At 38.8% G+C, this 22,960-nt stretch overlaps 1 protein-coding gene across 1 annotated transcript in view; it reads right to left on the bottom strand.

Moving 5' to 3' along the window:
- VWA8 (von Willebrand factor A domain containing 8) overlaps positions 1 to 22,960 on the bottom strand; it is a 366,738-nt gene that overhangs the window by 221,508 nt on the left and 122,270 nt on the right. The window contains exons 13-16 of the mRNA XM_045477746.1: positions 20,425 to 20,585; positions 18,105 to 18,218; positions 9,482 to 9,650; positions 7,331 to 7,408 (exon numbers count right to left, since the gene is read on the bottom strand). Coding sequence (XP_045333702.1) covers positions 7,331 to 7,408; positions 9,482 to 9,650; positions 18,105 to 18,218; positions 20,425 to 20,585 — 522 coding nt within the window. The remainder of the gene's footprint in view (positions 1 to 7,330; positions 7,409 to 9,481; positions 9,651 to 18,104; positions 18,219 to 20,424; positions 20,586 to 22,960) is intronic.

The raw sequence follows: 22,960 nt of genomic DNA, 5'->3' as shown, positions 1-22,960 counted from the left end.
TGCCTACACAAAGCTGCACTGTTAAGATATCCTGAAAATGCTTAGAGCTTTAAGTAAATCGATGGTTTCTAAAAGGGAGAAAAGGAAATGTGGACAGTTCACGTTGCTGATCACAGAGGTGTCAACCAGTGTTATCACTTGGGCGGCAGCTTGCAGTTTGAAACCCTTTCCCTACACTGTCAGGATAATTTCACTTTTAAAATTAATAGAGCTGCTAGTATAGAAATCAAGACATGTGAGTACCAATAATATTTGTTGTTGATTTTGAAATTATCTTAGTGGGCAGCATAATATAAAGTTCATAAGCTTTGGAATCAGACAAATCAGGCTCCCTCCCATGTATTAGCTTGGTGGGTTAGTGAACACCTTAAAGTCTCGGTTTCCTTATCTTTAAGTTGGCAATAATAATGCCTTTACCTTTAAGATTGTTAAGAGGGGTTTAATATCCAAAATCTATAAAGAGCTTATCAAGCTCAACACCCCAAAAAACAATTCAATTAAAAAATGGGCAGAAGACATGAATAGACATTTTTCCAAAGAAGACATCCAGATGGCTAACAGACACATGAAAAGATGCTCAACATCACTCATCATCAGGAAAATACAAATCAAAGCTACAATGAGATACCACCTCACACTGGTCAGAGTGGCTAAAATTAACAACACAGGAAAACAACTCTTGGGGAGGATGTGGAGAAAGGGGAACCTTGTTACACTGTTGGTGGGAATGCAAACTGGTGTCGCCACTCTGGAAAACAGTATGGAGGTTCCTCAAAAAGTTAAAAATAGAACTACTCTATGATCCAGCAACTGAACTACCAGATATCTATGCAAAGGATAAAAAAATACTGACTTGACGGGATACATGAACCCCAATGTCTGTAGCAGCATTATGAACATTAGCCAAAGTATGGAGAGAATGCAAATGTCCACTGACTGATGAATAGATAAAGAAGAGGTGGTGTTTATATTCAATGGAATATTACTCAGCCATAAAAAAGAATGAAATCTTGCCATTTGCAATGATGTGGATGGAGCTAGAAAGTATAATGTTAAGCAAAATAAGTCAGTCAGAGAAAGACAAATACCATAGGATTTCACTCATTTGTGGAATTTAAGAAACAAAACAGATGAACATGGGGGAAAAAAGACAGGCAAATCATAAAATAGATTTTTAACTATAGAGAACAAACTGAGGGTTGCTGGGAGATGGGCAGGAGGATGGGTTAAAAATGAGTAATAGGTAAGTATTACAGAGGGCACTGGTTTTGATGGGCACTGGATGTTATATGTAAGTGATGAATCACTAAATTCTACACCTGAAACTAATATTACACTGTATGTTAACTAACTGGAATTAAAATAAAAACTTGAAAGAACAAAAAAGAAAGAAAAAGGACAAAAGAGAAAATTGTTCTCTTAGCAGAGGTCAGTCACATGGATGCTCAACAAACGTCACCAATTATTATTAAAAGTCAGCCTCTTCAAAATGAAGAAAATCTAACAGGAAGGTGATGTGACCTACACTTTAGTATGAATTTAATGTATCAGATTATTATTGGATTTAGATCAGCAGCATTAGGAAACAGCAGTTTTCACTGAAAATCAGAAGAGAGAAGAACTTTTAAAGAACAGGCCAGGGTGAAATGAGGGTACATGTGAGCCCCTAAGGGAACACAGAAGAGGACTCCAAGAAGTGAACAGAGGGTTCAGGATGGATGGTGGTAGGATGCCACAATGCCAGAGACACAGTTTATTTGCTTGTTTCAACATTTCACTTGAGGTGATTTCTGCATGTTCCAAGGAAGAACAAAAGGAAGTGATTTCTCTCCCTTGGGTATTTCACGGCTCCATGAGATGCTGTTATGCTAATACTAGAGTTATATTTCAGCTACAACATAGGTTAAAGAGTCCTCTGGGGACTAGGTTGGAAGCAAGATCACCATTTACAATGTACCCTTTTTTCTATTAAAAAACACATTCAATGTCTCAAAGAACTCATTTGTAAGCAAACATTTGGTTCATCCTTGTTTTCAACAAATTTGCATTCTAGACATGGAAGCAATATTTAAATATAAGAAAGTAGGAATTGCAATTCAAAATAGCATATAATTTAATGCCAAAGCAAGTGAAGCACTTGACAACTGCTATAGGGGCTTAAAATTAAATTGTTCAAGTGGGCAGGAGAAAGGCTATGAACAAAGGCATGAAAGCAAAAGAAACAGAAATCGTGCAGACTGTGAGGAAACCAGCCCAGCTCTATCACAGGGTCTTGCTGGAGAACTTGCTCCTAGGTAACAAAGACCTGGGACCGACTCCTGGAGGAGTTTGGCTTTACCCCGAAAGGCAATAGGACTTCTTTTGTGCACAAAGTGGTAATATGATTTTAGAAAGATTAATCTGGCAGGAGCATGCAAAGTAAGTGAAGGACGGGGGGAACTGAGACAGGAAACAGAAATCTCCTTCAATGATCTGTCTATAAAATGATGAGGTACTACAGTAAGGTCACTGGCAAAAAGGAGTAGAGAGAAGGAATCAACACCTATTTCAGAGAACTTGGCACCTGATGGATATGAGAAAGAAGGAAGAAGGGAGGATAAGGTTATTTCAGCCAGTATGATTTAAAGTATCAGAAGCCTAATATGATTCAGCAATTCCTATTCTTAACACCTGGGTCCACAAAAATTCCTATTTTCATCATGGAAAATGTATGACTAATGACTCCAACCCGAGCATTCTCATGACAAGAGTCCCAATAAACAGTACAGTAACTTCCTAGTATACAATATTCTAACCTCATCCAAGAATGACATTGAATTCAGGCTTCACATTTCATTCCAGTGATTGGTAAGGACTTTCTCATGAATTTGAAAAACACGAGCTTTCTCAGTTCATAATACCGAAATGCTTTATGATAACATCCAGTGTCAAAAAAAATCAGAACAAAGCTTTATGTTGAGCCATTTAAGTGCTGAATAAAGGGTTTGGTTATTTCTTCTCTCACATTATCAATTAGAAATTGAGAATGCACTTTAATTACAAAATTCCTAACATGTTTAACGTTTATAACATTACATTTCTAAGTGCAGTTTCATCTTGCAAAAAAGAATGTGAGGATATGAGCACATTCTCTTAGTTACCATGGTTATGGAGTTTAAGAGCACACTTCAAGGGTTTTTTGTATTAGCATGATTAGTACCAGTAATTCAGCTTAAAAATATGAAGGTTCTGATCAGAAATTTTTTCAAATAAATTCTTTTTCCTCTTAAAGAATTATTTCTTTTATGAAAATGTAACATTCTCTGGGAGAGAAAACTCTAGGGACAATGTGTTAACAAATTAGTAATTAGTTGATTAGTCATTTTATTCATTCATTCATCAAAAATTTATTAAGTGTCTCTTATGTGCCAGGTACCAGGCTGGGAAACGGGAATAAAAGAATGAACACTGGGGCACCTGGGTGGCTCAGTCGGTAAAGTGTCCAACTTCGGCTCAGGTCATGATCTCACAGTTTGTGGGTTCGAGCCCTGCATCGGGCTCTGTGCTGACAGCTCAGAGCCTGGAGCCTGCTTCAGATTCTGTGTCTCCCTCTCTCTCTGCCTGTCCCCCCACCCCGACTCTCACTTTGCTCTATCTCTCAAAAATAAATAAATGTAATAAAAAAACTTTTAACTAAAAGAATGAACAAGGAGTTCAAACAGTCGTTGGGGAGATAAAAATAAACAGAGATAGAGCCACCACAGGTCTGTAAGAGAATCCTACGTCAAGTGTCATGAAAACAGACTGCAGACTGAGGTTACTTCTGCCGGAGGGGCTGAGAGAGACCTGACGGAACAAGGACCTGCGGGAGAGCAGACAGGGAGAAAGCACATTTTGGGCATCGCCTGACGTGGAGGCATCTGGTTATGTGCTGGGCTCAGGAACCAGTAAGAAGAGGAGTGCGGGAGGCCTGAGGGTGCTTCAAGAGAGGCTCTAGAGAGCGAGGCTGAGGAGGGCAGCACACAGCCAAATGGAACTTGGCAGGCATGCATGTTTTAGCGGGTTGTCCTTCAGTCTGTAAGCGGAGAATTCAGCCCTTAACAGTTCAGGAAAGGCCACTCCAGAGATAACAAGGAAGAGTCACTCATTCATTTATTTAATAGATATTTGTTGAGCATCTACTACACAGTAGGCAAATTCCAGATGCTGGGGATACAGCGGGGACCACAACAAAAATCCCTGTCATCCTGGAACATCAATTTGAGTCAGGGAAAACAGACAATTTAAAAAAGTGAGTGAAACATATATTATGTCAAAGGGTTAAGCCTCAGGAGGAACTTGAAAGCCCAAAGAGAGCTGGGAATGAAAAGGGAGGAAAGCATGATTCTAAATAGAGTGCTTCAGGTTGGCCTCTCTGAAGAGGTGACATCTGAGCAAATCCAAAAGGGGGAGGGGGCAAAGCTACAGTTATCTGGGGGAAGAACAATCTAGCCAGAGGAAATGCTGAGTGGCAAGGGCCCTGAGGCAGACACTAGTGGGTTTAAGGAACAAGAAAGAGAATGGTATAGCTGAAAAGAACAAATAAGGAAGCAGAGTTGCAGATGAGGTCCCAGGAGTTATTAATAGGGGGCCTGTGACAGCTAGAAAATGCTCCCACCCCCTATACCCCAAGATACCCACATCCTAATCCCTGGAACCTGTGAATTTTACTTTATATGGCAACGCTGACTTTGTAGACCACATTAAAGACTTTGAGATGAAGAGATTATCCTGGATTATTTGGGTGGCCCCTAAATGCAATCACCCGTATCCTCGTAAAAGGGAGGCTGAGAAAAATCTGACACAGACACACAAAAGAGAAGGTGATGTGAAGACGGAGGCAGAGGTTAAGATAACGAGGCCACAAGTCAAGGAATGCTGGTCACCAGCAGAACTGGAAAAGGCAAGGGACAGATTCTCCCCTTGAGCCCCTGAGGGAGTGTTGCTAATACCTTGATTTCAACTCAGTAATACGCATTCCAAACTTTTGGCATCCGGAACACCGAGAAAATAAATTTCCAGTGTTACAAACCATTTATGGTAATTTGTTAAACAGGCACAGGAAAGTAACAGAGGGTGATATTAGGAATGAATTGTTGGTGATGAGGGCAGTCAAAAGGCAATAACGATATTCCAGGAGAAAGATTATGAAACCAAATACCAGGACAATTCTGGTAATAGGCAAGAAAATGGATGAGACATCATGATGCTAAATTGATGAGATTTTCTTTCAGGGTAAGTGGAGATAGTGGGAAAGCAAGGAGACAGATTATTAACAAAGTCGGGGGATTAAAAAAGGAAGTAGGGATAGATTTAAAGGGGAAAGACAGTTCAGTTGTATAAGATAGGTTGAATTTACAGCAATCCCAGAGTATCCCATTGAGCAGTGAAAGAAATGAACATTTATTAAGCAGCTACCAAGAAAAGGATTCTTCACATACATTTTCATGTTTAATCATTACAACATCCTTATGAAGTAGATGGCACTAGCCATTTTACAGGTGAGAACACCGAGATTCATATAGTTACAGTCCTTGATCCTTCCAACATACACAGTGATTTCCAAAGTTTTAAGCATCAAGTCCCTTATTTTTATTCTCCATGTGCCCTGTGTATTTTTTTTTTTTTCAACGTTTATTTATTTTTGGGACAGAGAGAGACAGAGCATGAACGGGGGAGGGGCAGAGAGAGAGGGAGACACAGAATCGGAAACAGGCTCCAGGCTCCGAGCCATCAGCCCAGAGCCTGACGCGGGGCTCGAACTCACGGACCGCGAGATCGTGACCTGGCTGAAGTCGGACGCTTAACCGACTGCGCCACCCAGGCGCCCCTACCTGTGTATTTTTTAAGTAGGCTTCATGTCCAGTGTGGGGCTTGAACTCATGACCCTGAGATCAAGACCTGAGCTGAGATCAAGAGTGGGATGCTTAACCAGCTGAGCCACCCAGGTGCCCCCTGTGCCCTGTGTTTTAAAAGGTTTTGCTTACCAAGCTGCATTTATTAAAGAATTAGTTCTCTATTTTTTGCTATTCAAATGCATGTATAGTCACCAATCGTGATTCTGATTGGCATAATATAACCAGGCTTAGGTATTAAAATTCCAGCCCAAAGCCAATAACATTTTCATTAGTCCTTTTATTCCTCTGTGGGAAAATATACAACTTGCTTTGGTCTATTTAAAATATTAACTATTGCTTGAAGACTTCAGATTAAAAACGAATAACCTTTTCATTTCACCCCAGATAGAGCATGAATTATACTGAGCGTATTGGACTTTTGACGGGGGGGGGGGGGGGGGGGGGGCGGCGTTTGTAACAGTGCAAAAATGTTTTCAACTGTGAATGCTGAAATAAACGTTAGGCAAGAAATTTTAAAAAGGGTGGGGGAACATAATATGCCACCCCAAAGTATGCCATTTTGACATGTTTATTATTTTGAATTAAAGTTACTTAAGAAACAGTCAGTGTGAGAAGGACACTCTGACCCTCCTCTGTCCCCCAAAAGCAGGAAATAAATCTCCCACCTGAAAGGCACCCTCTCTGTCCCAGGAGGGTAGAGCGCATCCTTAATGCCAGAAATAGGGAACAAAGGGCTAAGATGGCAATATAAACAAACTTTGTTACTTTGTCACTAATTTACCATCCCAAGCTCAAACTTTTTGTCTTGTCAATTCTTCACAAATTTATTGTTTGTCCAAAAGGTATAAAAGCTGCCTGCTTTGGTCATTTCTTTAAGTCTAATATTTTTATAGGGCTCCCGTACATATGACATCAAATTGGGTTTTCTCCTGTTAATCTGTCTCATGTCCATTTAATCATTAGGCTGACCAAAGAACCTGGAAGGAAAGAAGGAAGGAAGGAAGGAAGGAAGGAAGGAAGGAAGGAAGGAAGGAAGGAAGGGGAAAGTTTTCTGCCCCTATACCATCCCAAGACGGAAATACAGTCAGAAACAGAATCAATGAGAAAAGCTAGAAGCTGAAGAGAAATATGCTGGCTTTAACATAAGAGGTCGTACTTGAAGCCAAAGGACTAGGTGAGACCACTCAGCACAGGAGACCAGGGTAGCAGAAGTGAAACCCCTAAGAACATCAAGCACTCCTCTAGAGCTACTGGTTTTTGTATGATACCAGCCACGAGTGGCTGGAGCAAATGTTCAAACCACCAAGAGAGTGAAATATATGCACAGGGCAAAGCACAGCATAAGAGATAAAAATACCAGCTTGAAAAATAGATTTTTAAGCATTAAACTCTGAGAACATAAAGCAGCAGCATGTCAACAACGGAAAATCCTATGGGAAAAAGCCCAGACTTACCGTGGGATCCTGTGTCTCTCTGAGTTTGTGTGCAAATGATAACAATCTGTCCAAAGCTTCCTGAGGTATATTTGGGACCTATTTTATGAGAGAATTGAGAAAAGAAAGAAAGAATAAATTGGGATATCTGATCAATCAACCAGAAATTATGGCTAGTTAGCAAACAATATTAGAATTACATTTTTAGAAAGTCTCTGATGATAGGTAACATGTTTAACTCCTAGCTAAAATTGCTTATTCATTTTCTCAGGAAACACTTACACCTCTACTTTCCCTTTAACCATCAGGTAACTGAGGCGAAGCTGCCCTTCATTTACACTTCCATCACGAGGATAAAAGATGAAAGGAGTTGCTCAATTAAAAACTGGCACAAAATGTGCCCATAAAAAAACTTTTCATAATTATTTCCCTGTTTGTTAGCTTCAGCATGATTTTTTAAATTCTAATTTCAGCATTTTTTCTTACTGAAACCAAACTCCCTCATTTAATCATCATCTTGTATCTACAAAGTGACATAAGGTATCCTTGTACAAAGACTGGATGCTCAAGCTGTTCATTTTTTCAAGGGCTTTTAAACCACACACCTAAGGGGTATAATCAGTTTATCAATGAACTGTGAAGAACAATGGTCCAAATAACACACACTTATTGCCTGAACTGTAACAATTTAGCATCTGACTCTTGATTTCAGCTCAGGATATACTGTGAGATCACCACATCAGTCTCCGCACTAACACTGCAGATTCTCTCATTTTCTTTCTCTCTCTCTCAAAATAAATAAGCATTTAAAATAAATAAAAATATCACAGAGATGTTAGAACAATGACTGGTATGATGCAACCATTTCAGAAGTAAACTGCTCAGGATTCCTTTGATGATTTTTAAGTGACTGGAACTTGAAAATTCTAAATTCTTTTCAGTATATACTTTATTTCATTTATTCTTTTAATCAATCCTGTGATATATCCCCAACTTTGGTTGAGTAATTTACCCAAGATCTGGGAGCTAATAAATAGCGGATTTGGCATTTAAAAGCAAGCTGTTTGGGGGCACCTGGGTTAAGTCGCTCATTCGGTTAAGCATCCGACTTTGGTTTAGCTCATGATCTCACAGTTTGTGAGTTCGAGCCCCACATCAGGCTCTGTGCTGACAGCTCAGAGCCTGGAGCCCGCTTCAGATTCTGGATTACATGTCTCCCTCTTCTCTGCCCCTCCCCCATTTGCATTCTGTCTCTCTCTGTCAAAAATAAACAAACATTAAAAAAGAAAAAAAACTTTAAAAGCAAGCTATTTGACTTGAAAGCCTATGCCCTTATTCACCATCATGCTCACAAGACCTAAAATTAATCAGCTCATTCTGGTCTTTCAGAGGGGATGGGTGCATTCATGTATAAAGTTAATTATTCGTGATCTAGAACAACACTGCCCAGGAGGACTTTCTATGATGATGGAAATGTTCTTTACCTATGCTGTCTGACATGGTAACCAGAAGCCCCATATAGTTATTGACCACTTGAAACATGACTGAGAAACTGAACTTTTAAAATTTCTGTAATGTGGCTACAGCTACACTGAACAGTGAAGTTCTGGAGTTCCACAAGTGTTAAGCACAATACTTGGTTAAGGCAGACACTGAAATAATGCATTATGTATACTGCAAGCCACCAGGTAACTGGTCAGGTAAGTACAGGATATATTACAGTATCGAGGGGAACAGCATTACTTTATATATTCTAAAATCTAAGGAACTAAGATATATTTGGCCTCCCTGTATAGGAACTTAAAATGATCATCTTTGGCTGATTAGAAGAGGAAAAGGAATCCAAATCTGCCTCCATATGAAGAAAGTAGAGAGCTAGCTTACATCCATGGTTCTCAAAGTGTGTTCCCCAGATCAGCAGCATCAGCATCACCTAAGAAATGCCAAGTTCTCGTGTACCATCCCAGACCTAGACACTCAACAATCTGTATTTTATCAGACCTTCCATATGTTTCTGAAAAAATGCTGAAGTATGAGGACCGTTATATCAGGAAATGTGGGAGTAAATGGGAAGAAAAAGCCAGGAATGTCCAACTCTACTCCAGCAGGTGTCAGAGTGCCTTAAAAAAGGAACAGTTGAAGGCCACAGGCTAGAGCTAGCCTCACTCTTACCATTTCCTTAATCACTTGAACTTCTTCACTTTTGGCAAGTGGTTTCATATAATGGAAAAAGAACATGGTTAAGAATTCTGGTCCCAGCCATTGCTGTGTGGTGCTTCCAAAGACAGGGGGTTCTGCCAAGGCGATGATTCTGAAGGAGGGGTGGACAGGAAAAATGGATCTAAGGGGGGGAAAAATAAAACAAACAAACATAATCATTCATATTAGAAATTAGGTCATGGGAGCTAAAGCCTAGGCAGTGATAACCCCATCATGTTGCTGTTAATATAGTCAAAGCTATTATCCAAAGAACAAGCTTTGAAAAAAATCAGGACATCCTAAGAACCTATTATTAACACAAAAAAGAATCACCTACTGTTAAAATATGTTGGATTATTTCCACTGATGGTCTCCATGCCTTGCACAAACCACCGTTTGGGATATGCTGTTACATGTCCAGCAAAATTTCTCCAAAGTCCCTCAGAACAAAATCCCCTCCAATTCACATTCATTACACAGCTTCCTTTTCTTTATTCAAAATTCCCTCAAAATCTCCTGTCTTTCAAGGAGCCCACTCTATGCAAATCGTAGAAAGACCAAGAAGTATGATCCAGGATGAGAAGGCTTTTTACAACACAGAAAATTTAAGCAGCACAGAGACTGGATTAAATTTAAAATTTGCAATTGACAATAAGAATAGTCTTCAAAAAGTAGAGAAAATTCAACTTTTAGATCATTCACTCTTTTGTCATTTTTTAGGAAATATTGTGATTTTTTTAAAGTGATCTCTTTTATAAATCTCTGCTAGGGAATCTGACGATGTAAATATTCTAGGACACACAGAGGAAGAAGATAAGACTCACCTTGGTTTATGAAATGACTTAGTACGTTTTGGAGAAGGGACTAGACACCCCTTATCATGATCTAATCATGGGGTGATATTGTCAGTTCTTATGAACTATGCTCTAAACCCAAGTGGAAATACAATTTTAGAGGGTAGTATCATCCTTGTTATGTGAAAGAAGATCTGAAACTCAAACACCTGCCAAGATCTTCACAAAAACAAAAATATAGGTACATAACTGGCATTTCTCCAGAAATGGAATACTCATTACCACTAACTGTTACAATAGAAACCAATAGTTAAGTGCTTAGGTGGCTAGAATATCAGGAGGTAGGAAATGTGTGGAGAGAATCAGATAAGTACTCTGAAGATTTCAGATAAGACCATGTCCTCCCAATAAAACAGGTAGGTCCACGGACTCTCTGACCATGTGATCTGTACATTTAGAGGCCACTCCATGATTTGTAAACCAGGGAAAAGCAGTTTTTGGAAATGGTCATATGAGAAAGGTCTAGAGGAATTCATGAAAGCTACCAGATACCATTTCATTTCTCCAGGTGGGAAAAAAAAAATCCTTATTTACAGATATTCAAGCAGGGCATGGGAATGATCTGTCCAAAGGAGTTGTTCTGGGAAAACAGGAAAGAACAGCAGCATGAACAGTGCCCGGAAGGCCTGTGGATAGCATGATCACTGAGGACCGCCAGCAATTAGACAGTCACACAAGAGAACCTGGACACAGAGAATCCTGTCATCTAAAAGCTAAAAGGGAAGGTTATTCCATTTTCCACTCCTGCCAAGTGGTTTCCTACAATCCAGAAAACTCCTGCTTCGTGGCCCAACAACAGATGTTGGATTCATCCCTGCTCCTCCTCTTTCCTAGCTGGGACAAAAGAAGGTGGGAGAGACAGAGCTGCTTTTTTGTGCTTTCACTGCACAAAATTAAATCTGCAGATGTAGTTTCTTACTCAAGATAATGAGGGATACTAAATCAGGGAATAAACAAAGCCAAAATCCAACAAGTAAGCCAAAAGAGGAAGTCTAATTTATATCCTTCAACCAAAAGATCAGGAAGCAGGGACCACAGCTGAGCTGTGAGTTTAGTACCAGAAGAGCAATTAACATGAGAACAAGCAACATGAGAGCAAGCTAGGGGGGTTGACTTTAAATAGGTGATGATCATTGCTTGGAACATACATTGTCTGTGGCTTGCTTTTTGGTATTGACTCTAGCTGGGTACACCCAAATGAGCTGGCCCAATTTAAAGAGCGGCAGTTTCCGAGACTGTTGATGTATCAGGCAGAGAAGTGTATACTGACTATGAAAACAGCCAGCAAACTACTGAATAACAGGATAAGGACCGTTTTGTTGCTAGGTCACCCCAAAGGCTTCCTTACATATAAATAGGTCATATGGAAAGTCATTTCCTGATGATGATAGGATCTCCACCTCTGAAAGCTGCTGAGTAGAATACTCCTAAGGATCTGCCATGTACTTTCAGGTGCTTTAAGACACTGGTGTGTAATACAAAGGCTGAATATGTGGTAAATAGTTGAGAATTAGGAAACAAGCACTATCAAAAGTTAAAACTAAGATTAATGTTCATTTTACTACAATTTAACAACAACAAATAACAAATGAAACTAAAGATATGGCTTGACTGAGATAAATAACTATTTCATAAGAATTAAAGATGAGAAAAGCAAAGTGCTCTTTTAAAAAGATTTCAGGAATAGAAGTATTGGGGTCAATATGTTTGGGCACATAAGTTTTAGAGAGAAAAGCATTTTCCACTGCTTCTTAGCGATAAGAAGGAATGAAGTATTGATATACATAACAACATGAAAGATCTCAAAATAAGTATGCTGAGTAAAAGAAGTTAGATCAAAAAGAGTATATACTGTGTGATCCCATTTATATAAAGTTCTAGAAAATACAAGAGAAATCAAGTAACTTGAAGCAGAGTCTGAGGGTAGCAGAGGAGGGTGACAAGGGTCAAGAGAGAGGGATTACCAAGAGATCTGAGGATACTCTAGGGTGGTGGTCACAGATGTATTCATTATCCTGACTGTGATGATAGTTTCATAAGTATATATAAATATAAAAATTATCAAACTGTACACTATAAATATTCACAGTTTATTATTGTCATTATACATCAAAAAAGCTATTCATTTAATAAAAGAAGAAAGACTTCAGTAAAGTCTAATCTTTGGAAGGAAATTATACAGTACATTTTTGTCAAATGTGTATATTGAGGAATTTGAAAGAATGACATAGAAGGTTTTTATAAAGACATTAATCATAAACCAGAAGAGGATCTTGTAACTGGCTTTCTGTACTATAAGACTAGTGCTGAACCTACAGGCTATGTAGTTCTATCTACAGCCCATATTTCACCTTTTTTTCCCGATGCAATGTAGCAAACTGCATGGGCACATTTCTTGCTCATCTTTATGGCACACGAGGTCTAGGGTGGTACCTGGATGACAGCAGGTGCTAAATAACTAAATAAATATATTACTGTTGTTAAGAACCATCACAGCAAGAAACTTTTTGAAGACCTCTGATGGCAAGGACAATGGAGGTAATTGATAAGGACTGAGAATAATGATTTTCTACCCAAAAGCAGAGCAGCTCATCTAAATGAATTAATTTGTTAGAGAAGGTGCATCCTCTGTATCAAAAAGACAAAACCACAACATACAATAATAATTAGATTCTTTATAGACACAGAGTTTAGAACTTTTCCTTGACCATAAAAAAAAATGGTAATTTTTCAAAATCAGAATCTGCTGAGAATCAAACACAAAGACGTGGGCAGAAAATCCTGGGTCTATCTTGAATTTTAAAATTTACATGGCCTACATTGCTACTAAAAAGATGCTGAGGTTCCTGGGGAGGTGGAGAGAATGCTGAGATCCTACCTATCTTCTAACACAGGAGTAAAAATAAAAGGGTCTAGAGAAGCTAATCTATCAAGGATTACGCCCAACGTCCAGTTATGGTTCAATACCGATCTAGAAAAACTGGAGACTGTAAACCATTTTCGATGTTCACTCATAATTAATACTAATAAAATATTCAATAAAAATGCAAAACACCAGACTATATATAATTATAACTGAGACTAGGCCACTAATCTTTACTGCTTCCCTGAGATAACCATAAGCCCTTTCTTGGCAAAACAAATTATTAGTAATACACAGAAACTCTCAGCCCCCTCATCTAGGCTCTGACCGATGGCAGGAAGGGACATATTTAGCAGCTTATAGTATTTGTACTCTCCCTTTCCCCAAAGAAGTTTTTCTCATCAAAGGAAGCAATTCTATTTTGGTCCTTGTTTCCTGTGAGAAATGCAGGCATAGTGTCCGATGTGCGTGGCCATCATGCTATTTCTAACCACCACGTCCACTGCATTCTTGGTGTCTTGCAGCAAGGGAAGGGAAGTTGCAAACATTTCTTACACCATATTTAAGAGCACATTAGCTATGTAGTTACTTGCAGACAATGCCTGCAGAGCATTCAGATCAAGATATATGATCTTCATGAAGAATTAGAATTAGAATACAACAGAGGTCAGCAAAGGAGTCAAGTACAATTCTTTAGAAACTGGGTTTCACACTATGAAGTTGACAGGCACAGTAACCCATTGCTAGTAGCTGTTAATTACTAGGCACTGTGGTATCAGAAACATTTGCTAGCTCAGAAGGTTGTCTAAAACTGGATTAATGGAGTTACCTTTACCTTGAGTTTCCTAGAATTTATACTAGGTTAAGATTTACTCACTTGCCCAAAAACATTTGCTAAGTGGTCTACTACGTGCCAGGTGCTGTGACGTTAGAGACAAAGAGATGAAGTACAGAGCAACAATGTCCTGGCAACATTCAAGTCCTGGGTTGCAGTTATTTCCTGAGGTCCAACTGCATCCTTGCCTCTCCTTTGAACACATGATTTGCAAGGTTTTTTTTGTTACCTGTAACTAAAGAAGTCTTGCTAAACACAAATATGAAAATTGGTCCTATCTGAAAAGAGACAGGTATCCAAATTTATCAAACTGGGTCCAGAGGCAAAGACGCTCTTAAATCTGCCTTCCCTTCATTCTACATTGACTTTTCCTCTATCTCAAACTCCCCCAAGGAAACAAAGCATTCATAGCTGAGTTTGTTTAAAGGCTATCAGATATAATAATGATTTCACTGAACTTCAAGTCCGTGCTTTGGTAGAGAAATAAAGGGATAGATGATTCAGACGCTGAGTTTCTCATGTAGAGTTCAAATACTAACGCCAAGAGTAACATGTTAGATATGCACAGAATATAGCATCAACTCACACTAGATAATGGGTCATATGACTTATAGGAACAACTCATGAAATAAATCAATTTCCTCACTGAGTACAAATTTCCCACTTTATACTATGCTGTATTCTTTTTGGTCGAACTGTCCTCTTCCTACCTAATAAACACAGGCTTGAAAGAAATACTGTCAACGGCATTAACATACTATAACTTACCCTATTATAACCTATTATGACACTAAAAGAGAACATATTTATTCTCAGTAAGACAAAAATGGGCCACAAAATTAAATCAAGTTTAGCTAGGAAAAGCTAAAGAAATTTACTAACAATCCATATCCGTCAGAGTGAAGAAGATTCTGTAACATGACTCTTTAACAATGAAATAGAGAAAAACTGTTTATGTTCATAAGAAAATAAATAGCATGTTTCTCAGGCCAAAAAACAAACAAACAAAAAAACAAAAAACAAAACAAAACAAAAAAAGGAGGAATACTGATAAGGAAAGGAATTAGGATTTCAACTCTTAGAAATATTTCAGACAGAGAAGTATCAACTCCTAGACATTTTGCCCCTGAAAAGTCAATGAAGTCCTGACAAACTGGCCGAACATAAGAGAGAAAATTAAAAGTTCAGCCCAAGAGGTTCAACACCTAACAGATGAAAGTTGCAGAAGGAGAAACCGGAGGAAATGGGCAAGTGGGAGTGGACAGGGATCTAGCATGACATTTGTGCTGTAAGTATGAAGGACAGCAGGTCCAGATTAGGGCTAGTCAGGATGCACTACGAAAGAAAAGATGGAAACCTGATAAAAGCACACGCGGAGAGGAGATTTAGACAAGAGGGGAAATACCTGGAATGAAAAAGTGATAAATACATGGAAAACAGGGTCACTTCCTCCTCTGTGTTCCCATAGCATTATTGTAGAGATCTCTGTTCTAACATTTAAAAGCTGCATTGTAATGGGCACCTGGGGGCTCAGTTGGTTAAGCATCTGACTCTTGGTTTTAGCTCAGGGCATGATCTCACAGTTTGTGAGTTCGAGCCCCACATTAGGCACCATGCTGACAGCGCAGAGCCTCCCTGGGATTCTCTCTCTCCCTCTCTCTCTGCCCCTCCCCTGCTTGCTCTGTCTCTCTCTCTCAAAAATAAACTTAAAAAAAAAAAAAGCTGCATTGTAATTATTTACCTACATATCTGCCTCTCTTCATATGTATACAATCGGTAACTCTAGGAAAAACAAAATGTATGCAAGACAGGAAAAACAACTGTATTTTACTAAATGACTCAACTGTATACAGTCCTTATACTGTGATAATAATGCAGACATTGAGTGAAGTTCTAAATACTGCAAGATAAAGTATCAATGAAAGCACATTATGATATTGCAATAGTGATGTATGGGGACAGATAGTATCTACCCACGCTTGTGGTGAACACAGCATAATATGGAAACTTGTGGAATCACTATGTTGGATACCTGAAACTAATGTAACATTGTGTGTCAACTGTACTACAAAAAAAAAAAAAAAGTATATTATTTAGTGATATGGAGGTAAGTACCTTGAAGAAACAGCTCAGAGTAGAAGTAGTAGTCTCTGGGGTGTGGGAAATGGGAAAGTGTCTGAGGACCAATGAGAGGGGACTGGTATTTTTCATCAGATGCCTTGAAAAATGATCTGGCTCAAGTTTCATGCATGGTTAACAATGACACAAAATTCAAACAAAAATAAAAAGTAAATAACAGAAACCAAGCAACACTCATTATGACTTGTTTCCACCTACTCGCAGAAACCTCTTGAGATAGAACTGAGCCTGGTTTGTATTCATGGGAGTGATGAAAATCAATAGTGATGAAGATAGGACACTTTGAGAGGAAGTCCTACTGACCAGTCTGAGCCACAACCTCAACATGATGTACAGGGCCACTCTGTTCCTGAAATGGTTTTCATTTGTAAAACCGCTTGTGACCACCAGGGAGAACTTGGGTCCTTCTCAGGAAACAGGGCTGTCATTTCCTGGACATTTGACTACAAATACAAATGTCCCTGAAGTCCTAAGGGAGCCTGACAAGCAGGCTTGCAGAGAGCTACTGCCCCACTGTTTTGATCCAGCTCCTTGAAAATACAAAATACAAAAGGTATGAAATGAGAGGAATGTTTAAAACTTACCTCCCTAGACACTCAACTAAACTATTCACTGGGCTAGAGGAGTTCAAGGATGTCTATCCTAGAAGCATAAATAGCTGTGTATAATCAAGTGCATTTTTTAATAACTTACACAGAAGCAGTAAGGAATTTAATATTTCCTCTCTATAAAAACTTCCAAGAAAATTTTTGAACAAAATTCTCCTTAAAACATAAACACAATAAGAAACACGCTTAATTATCATTTGTAAAATTTTAACGTTTTCAATATGTCAGCAAGCCCTTTGTGGGGAGGGGAAGCTTTAATTAAATAAGATTCAATTAAGTCACTACATATTTGCCAAGGTAGCAATCTCTAATTATGTCAAAATATCCATGGAAATGGAATGAGACAGAAAACTTATATTTGCCAAACCTCCTCTAAAGGAAAGTGGTGTGTAGTTGGAGGAAATATTTTGAAATTTTTCAAACACACAGAAAATTTGAAAGAATAGGGTATGAACACCCATACATCCTTTACCTAGGTTTCACCACTTATTAAGATTTTACCACTTTGTGTTCTTATTCCCACTTGTTCTTTCTCTGTGTGTGTGTGTTGTGTTCACGTACACACACGTTCATGTCTTTTTCCCCCTGAAACGTCGGGAAGTAAGTCACTGACATTTTTTTACATTATCCCTTCAATATCTCAGTGTGCATCTCCTAAGAACAGGAATATTCTCCTTCATAGCCAGAATACCATTATGATATCTAAGAAAATTCATATTAATTCAATATGATATAGTATATATTTCAAATTTAACTTTCACAATTGTCCCGAAGTATCTTTTATAGCTATTTCCATTTTATTTCCTGATTCAGGATCCGAGCAAGCCTCACACATAGCATTTGGTTGTGACATTTCTAGGAGGGAATATATAAATAAGCCACAAAGGGCACACCTGTATCAGGTGGCTTACCTCAGTAATAACCCATCACTTCCTGGGAGGGAGGACCCAGTAAATTACGAGAGTTTTTGGTGTTGTTTTTGTTTTGTTTTTGTCTTGCTGAAGGGAAACAAAGTACGGGACAAAAACTGAGTCACCAGGACAATGAATAGGGGTTACCTTCTGAGCACTAAGGATCTTATGAAGTGTTCAAACACTTAGGTGAAAGTTCGGCTGAGAGGGCAGAACATACCTTGGGTCGTAAACCCAAGTTTTAAGAAACGCCAGATTATGAGCATGCCCAGGACAACAAACTATTAAATTATTCGAAGTTAGCCTGGCTTGGCCCTCGGTTTAGAAGGATAATAAAAAGAAGGCACACTTGACCACAAGAACGAGGGCAGTGCACCCAACATTACCTCTTCTGCAGCTGCTCGTCAGACAGTTGTAGCTCCTCCTTTAAGCGCGTATACCTGTCTTCTCTCAGCAGCCTGGAGCCATCGTACAGGCTTAGCTCCCGATCGTGGATCAACCTAATGGGAGAGGTGAAAGTCAGGGAACAAATTCACCTGTTTTGGATGCTGAAGTTACAGAAGGTAGAATCAGCTAACATTTTAATCACGTCTATTCTTATGGGCAATGGAGTCTAACAATTTTGTTAGCGGCGCCTTTTGAAACTTCAAGTTGGCTAGTACTGCTGTACTTGGCAAAACTATTGCTTTCTGTGCTGGAGAGCGGTCGTCATGGTTACAAGATGTGGACAGTGGGGAGAAGGACGAGGAGAAGCTGGAAAGGGGAAGGAGGAAGGAGGTGCAAGGAAACAGCTGAATGAGTGACTCAGGACTATCAGGAGGTGCATATTAATGACCAAGGCAAGTGGTACATGCTCTGAGTCTAATGTAAGTCTTTAAGGGATAGTATTTCCAAAAAATTTCTATCTTTGGAACTATAGGATTTTAAAATATCAAAGATCTATAATGAAATAACTGGTGCTGCTTTATCTACAAACTACGATGGTGACCTGACCATCCATAGCACCAAGAGCACTCCCTTCCAGATGTTGCAGAGGGTGAAAAGCACCAACCACTGAAGTCTCCTGAAGCCTGCATTACACTTGCCCCACAAGGACCTCCACTCGGTGAACACCAAGGAGAGGGGAGACTGCATAACGCAGGGGTCAGGAGCATGGACAGCAGACTCAGTCAGATCTGTGTTCAAATCGAGCTCGGCACCTTATAAGCTGCCTGGGGAGGGGGAGAACTGCTATTCCATCTCTCTAAATTTTTCTCTTTTATAAAATTAGGGCGATAATACCAACCTCCTAGTATCGCTGTGAAAAGTAAACACCTAATGTAAGGCAGATGCTATGACAGTTGTTGTCAATCTGGGCAGCACATTAGAATCCCCTAGGAAGGATTTAAAAATGCCCATTTCCGGGCCTCACCCTGGATCAATTATATATGAATTTGAGGAGGCAGAACTCAGGCCTCAGTAGTTTTAAAGCCCCATCCCTGGAAGGTGCTTACGGCTGAGAACCTGAGAAGCACTGGCCTGGCACAATGCCCAGTACAGAGTAAGCACTCATAGCCACTCCTCTTAAGTGCTTGGCCTAAGGGCAAGGGATAACCAATAAAAGGAGAGGGCTATTATTTTGTTTGTGTCTGTATTTATCCGTTCAGAAGAAAAAAAAATACTGTAAATCTATGGAATATTTATGGCAAATCACTGAAAGGTTGCGATTATTATTTTCAAATGCTCTCAAACCTAATTAGGACTAACAATGTTTTTGGAAAGTTTTGTAAAATTTATTTATTTTGAGAGAGAGTGAGAGTGCAAGTGGGGAGAGAGCGGGGAGAGAGAATCTGTGGTGTCAGCGCAGAGCCTGATGTGGGGCTTGAATTCGTGATCCAGGAGATGATGACCTGAGCCGAAATCAAGAGTCGGACACTCAACCAACTGAGCCACCCAGGCACCCCTATTTTTGGAATTTTTAATTATACTCAGGATGTGACAAAAAATTTTGAATATTTAGCTGGGGAACATAGTTAAAAAAAATCTACAAATGACAGAATCAAGACAGAATAAACAAAAAGTTGGTATCATTCATCTTCTTAAATAATGGGATAGACATATTTCCCATGAAAGTTACACATGAAGTTTTCTCTTAACATTACACTCTAAAGAAGTTAATTAGAAATGTTTTTTCCACCTAAAGGGAAATAAGGAAACAACAGTTACATAAATGTTCAAGTTTATAACCACAAAGTGAGTTTTTTAGTCTATATAAAATATCATCAAACACCTATTACACATTTTATAAAAGGAACTACCCTTTCTCTCTCAAAAAAAATTCCAACATGCCCAACGAATAATTTAGATCTATGATTCATAAGGAGTTTATAAACAGTGAAGCAGTGACTGACAAATCGTAGAAACTTCAGCTGTGTAACTTATTGCATGTATCAACCAGCATATACGAAGTCTTTCAAAATTACTACCTGACAGCTTTTTTTTCCCCACTCTTATACAGAGACTGCTGCTCTGACAGTGGTTTTTCCCAAAATGTTCATTATTTGAAGTTCCGCTACTGTTTACAACGACAGAAACATCTTCTGTTCTGGTTGGTTACAGAATTAAGTTTCTCAGTCTCTACATAACCCAGTTTAAAAAGATTGATAGAGTCCCCACCCACTGTTTCCATGGTGTGTTTTTGTGTGTGTGTGTGTGACTCACGCAAACCTTTGCAATACAGCGAGTGTGCCGGCGTTGACACGGTGAATGCCATCCAAGAGGACAAGCTTTCCTTCCAGAGCGGCATTCACAAGGGGTGAGGACCGCCAAGCAGTGTCTCCATTGGGAAGAGTGTATCTCTGCTGTAGCAGATCACGTGCTGTCATATCCTGGAACAAAGTGCCACCACCCACCAAAGAAAACGCAGAATTAGTTTTGAAACTAAGGTTGGTGGCTTACTTAGCTTTAGAGTTAGGTACCTCTCTGAACATAACATTCCACACTCTAACTGGGAAGTCGTCTTCTCCAATTCAGTAAAGAGCAAGATATTCAAAAGCTTCTCCTGGTTATTTGAGGTTGGTCCTATTACTCATCCACATAACATAGTAAGAGTGAGGGCTCTTCCCCCTCTCCTTATAAAGCATTTTCCCCCTCCCTTGAAATGTTCATTTGGTTCATTTCGATGGCATTCATTTCCACTTGACTGTAATGAAATTCAATTCAATCAGCTTTATTTTTGCAGGGATCAAAATGTGTGGATTCCTTTTTAAGAAGTAGAGGCCATACAAACTCAATGGGAGGCAATGCTTATCAATAATGTGCATTGTCTTATAGTTAAAGTCTCCTGAAAAACCATGCTAGGAACCCATCACAATGACTCAGTGTATTTAAAGAGGTCTGAAAATGGAGGAAGCCGAGGAGGACAGTCGTCAGATGAGGTACAGGAATTGACAAACAATAGCATGGCACTCACAAGCAAGTCTTAAAGCACACACGCAATGCGCTTGTGTTAAAGCAGTGTAACAGATTTAAGCAAACTATAATAGCAGTGGCATATAAATGTCTGCTTACTTTAAAAAATTCGAGGTGCCGTGTAACATGAATAATTTTTTCTTACATGTATTAATGACGAAGATAATAGTTTGCTTTCTGTTATCACCTTCAGATAACTTTTGTGCAACTTATAGCAAACAAAATTTCAACTTTTACAATCGATTTTATCCTGAAACTTAAAGTCTTTTGTAAATTCTTTGATATCCGACTCCAGTTTCAAGAAGACAGAAAACTAATACATTTGCTTATATTCACAATGGCAACAGATCTACACTGAAGCCAAGATGAAAATGTAAGTATTCATCATTTCAGTTTTCTCACTATCAAAAAAGTACTGACTTAGGAAGTGTGAATAGGCCTATCCTGAATCATAAAAGCACTTGAGAACGGTAACATTCAAACTCACCAAGTCCCCATAGCCCTAAAGGTCTGGCTTTGACACCTTATCAAAATTTGGCTTAGCTCATTAATTTCATTTAATTCTTCAACTATGAATTTTAAGTTCTATGCAAATTATATGAGCATGGCATTCTATGCAGCCAGTGATAGTTGCAATAGTCAATACTAAATTGAACACCATCGTCAGCATTTACTGAGACGGTTCAGAGTGAGAATGAGATCACTCCTACCCATGGGTATGCCATGTAAGAACAAGAAATGGATAAAAATAGGACAAATCAAAATAAATCGTTGTGGGTCATTTTCATAATCAAACTCTGAAAAGCAACCAAATACACAAATAAATCTTTCTAAAATTAATATAAAATAGGTAAATTAAAAAAAACTCTTCGCAATAATTATTTCAGAAAAATATTCACTATAGAGTTACATCATGTATTGTTCTAGAGAATAAAACAAACAGAAAACATGTCTTAGCACAGTACTTCTAAGTCAAAGATATATATCAGAAATAGCTGGGGGAAATTTTGGAAAATACATAAGCATAAGCATAAGCCCCTCTCACCCTGAAGATCTGGATTCAGCAGATCCAAGGTGGGGCTCACCACCTTGTAACATTACCTTATAATGTTTAATTAAACATTAATTACATGGTAACTTAAATGCCCCCTCAAGTGGGAAACTGCTTTAAAATAGAAACATTGACTCAATGTGAAAGTCTGTCTCATCCTATTTATTTATACCCCTTTCTTATTCTAGTAGGAATTATGAGATTATACAAGGACGTACAAAATGTGTAACAAAAGAATATAAATTAAGAGGTGAAAAAAATGAAGGGAAAAAAAAAGAAGGAGTAGGCCTTGTTTCCTTCAGGTGTTCCTACTGGTATTCAGAGGGGATGAAGAGAGCATCCCATTGATACTATATTTTTAAAGGAATGGATGGGTGTTAATTTTGAAAATGCCAGCTTCATATTGCAAATAGATGGTATCCTGACCCATTTGAGCTCTTGAGTCTTTTTGCGTGGGCCCAGGAAAAGGAGGTGAGGAATGGGACGGTGCCATGGGACGTTCAGACTCCTAAGTGGCTGAGGCTGGCAACTGGTAACTTTTTTTTTTTTTTTTAATTTCAGTAGAGAAAATTCCTTACTCTCATACCAAGATACCCTCAATCACCATTCTGTGAATGCTACAAAAAAGCACCACTTCATTTGATGAGGATTCCAAAATACTTTCACATCTTGTTAATTCATTCAATGCCTACCAAAACTTGCCTCGTTCAAATGAGTAAATATTTACCAGTAAGACAGCCA

Source organism: Leopardus geoffroyi, chromosome A1 (assembly GCF_018350155.1).
Source record: "Leopardus geoffroyi isolate Oge1 chromosome A1, O.geoffroyi_Oge1_pat1.0, whole genome shotgun sequence".
Taxonomy (NCBI): domain Eukaryota; kingdom Metazoa; phylum Chordata; class Mammalia; order Carnivora; family Felidae; genus Leopardus; species Leopardus geoffroyi.
Note: the sequence above shows the minus strand (reverse complement) of the source record. Positions and strands in the feature narration are given on the sequence as shown.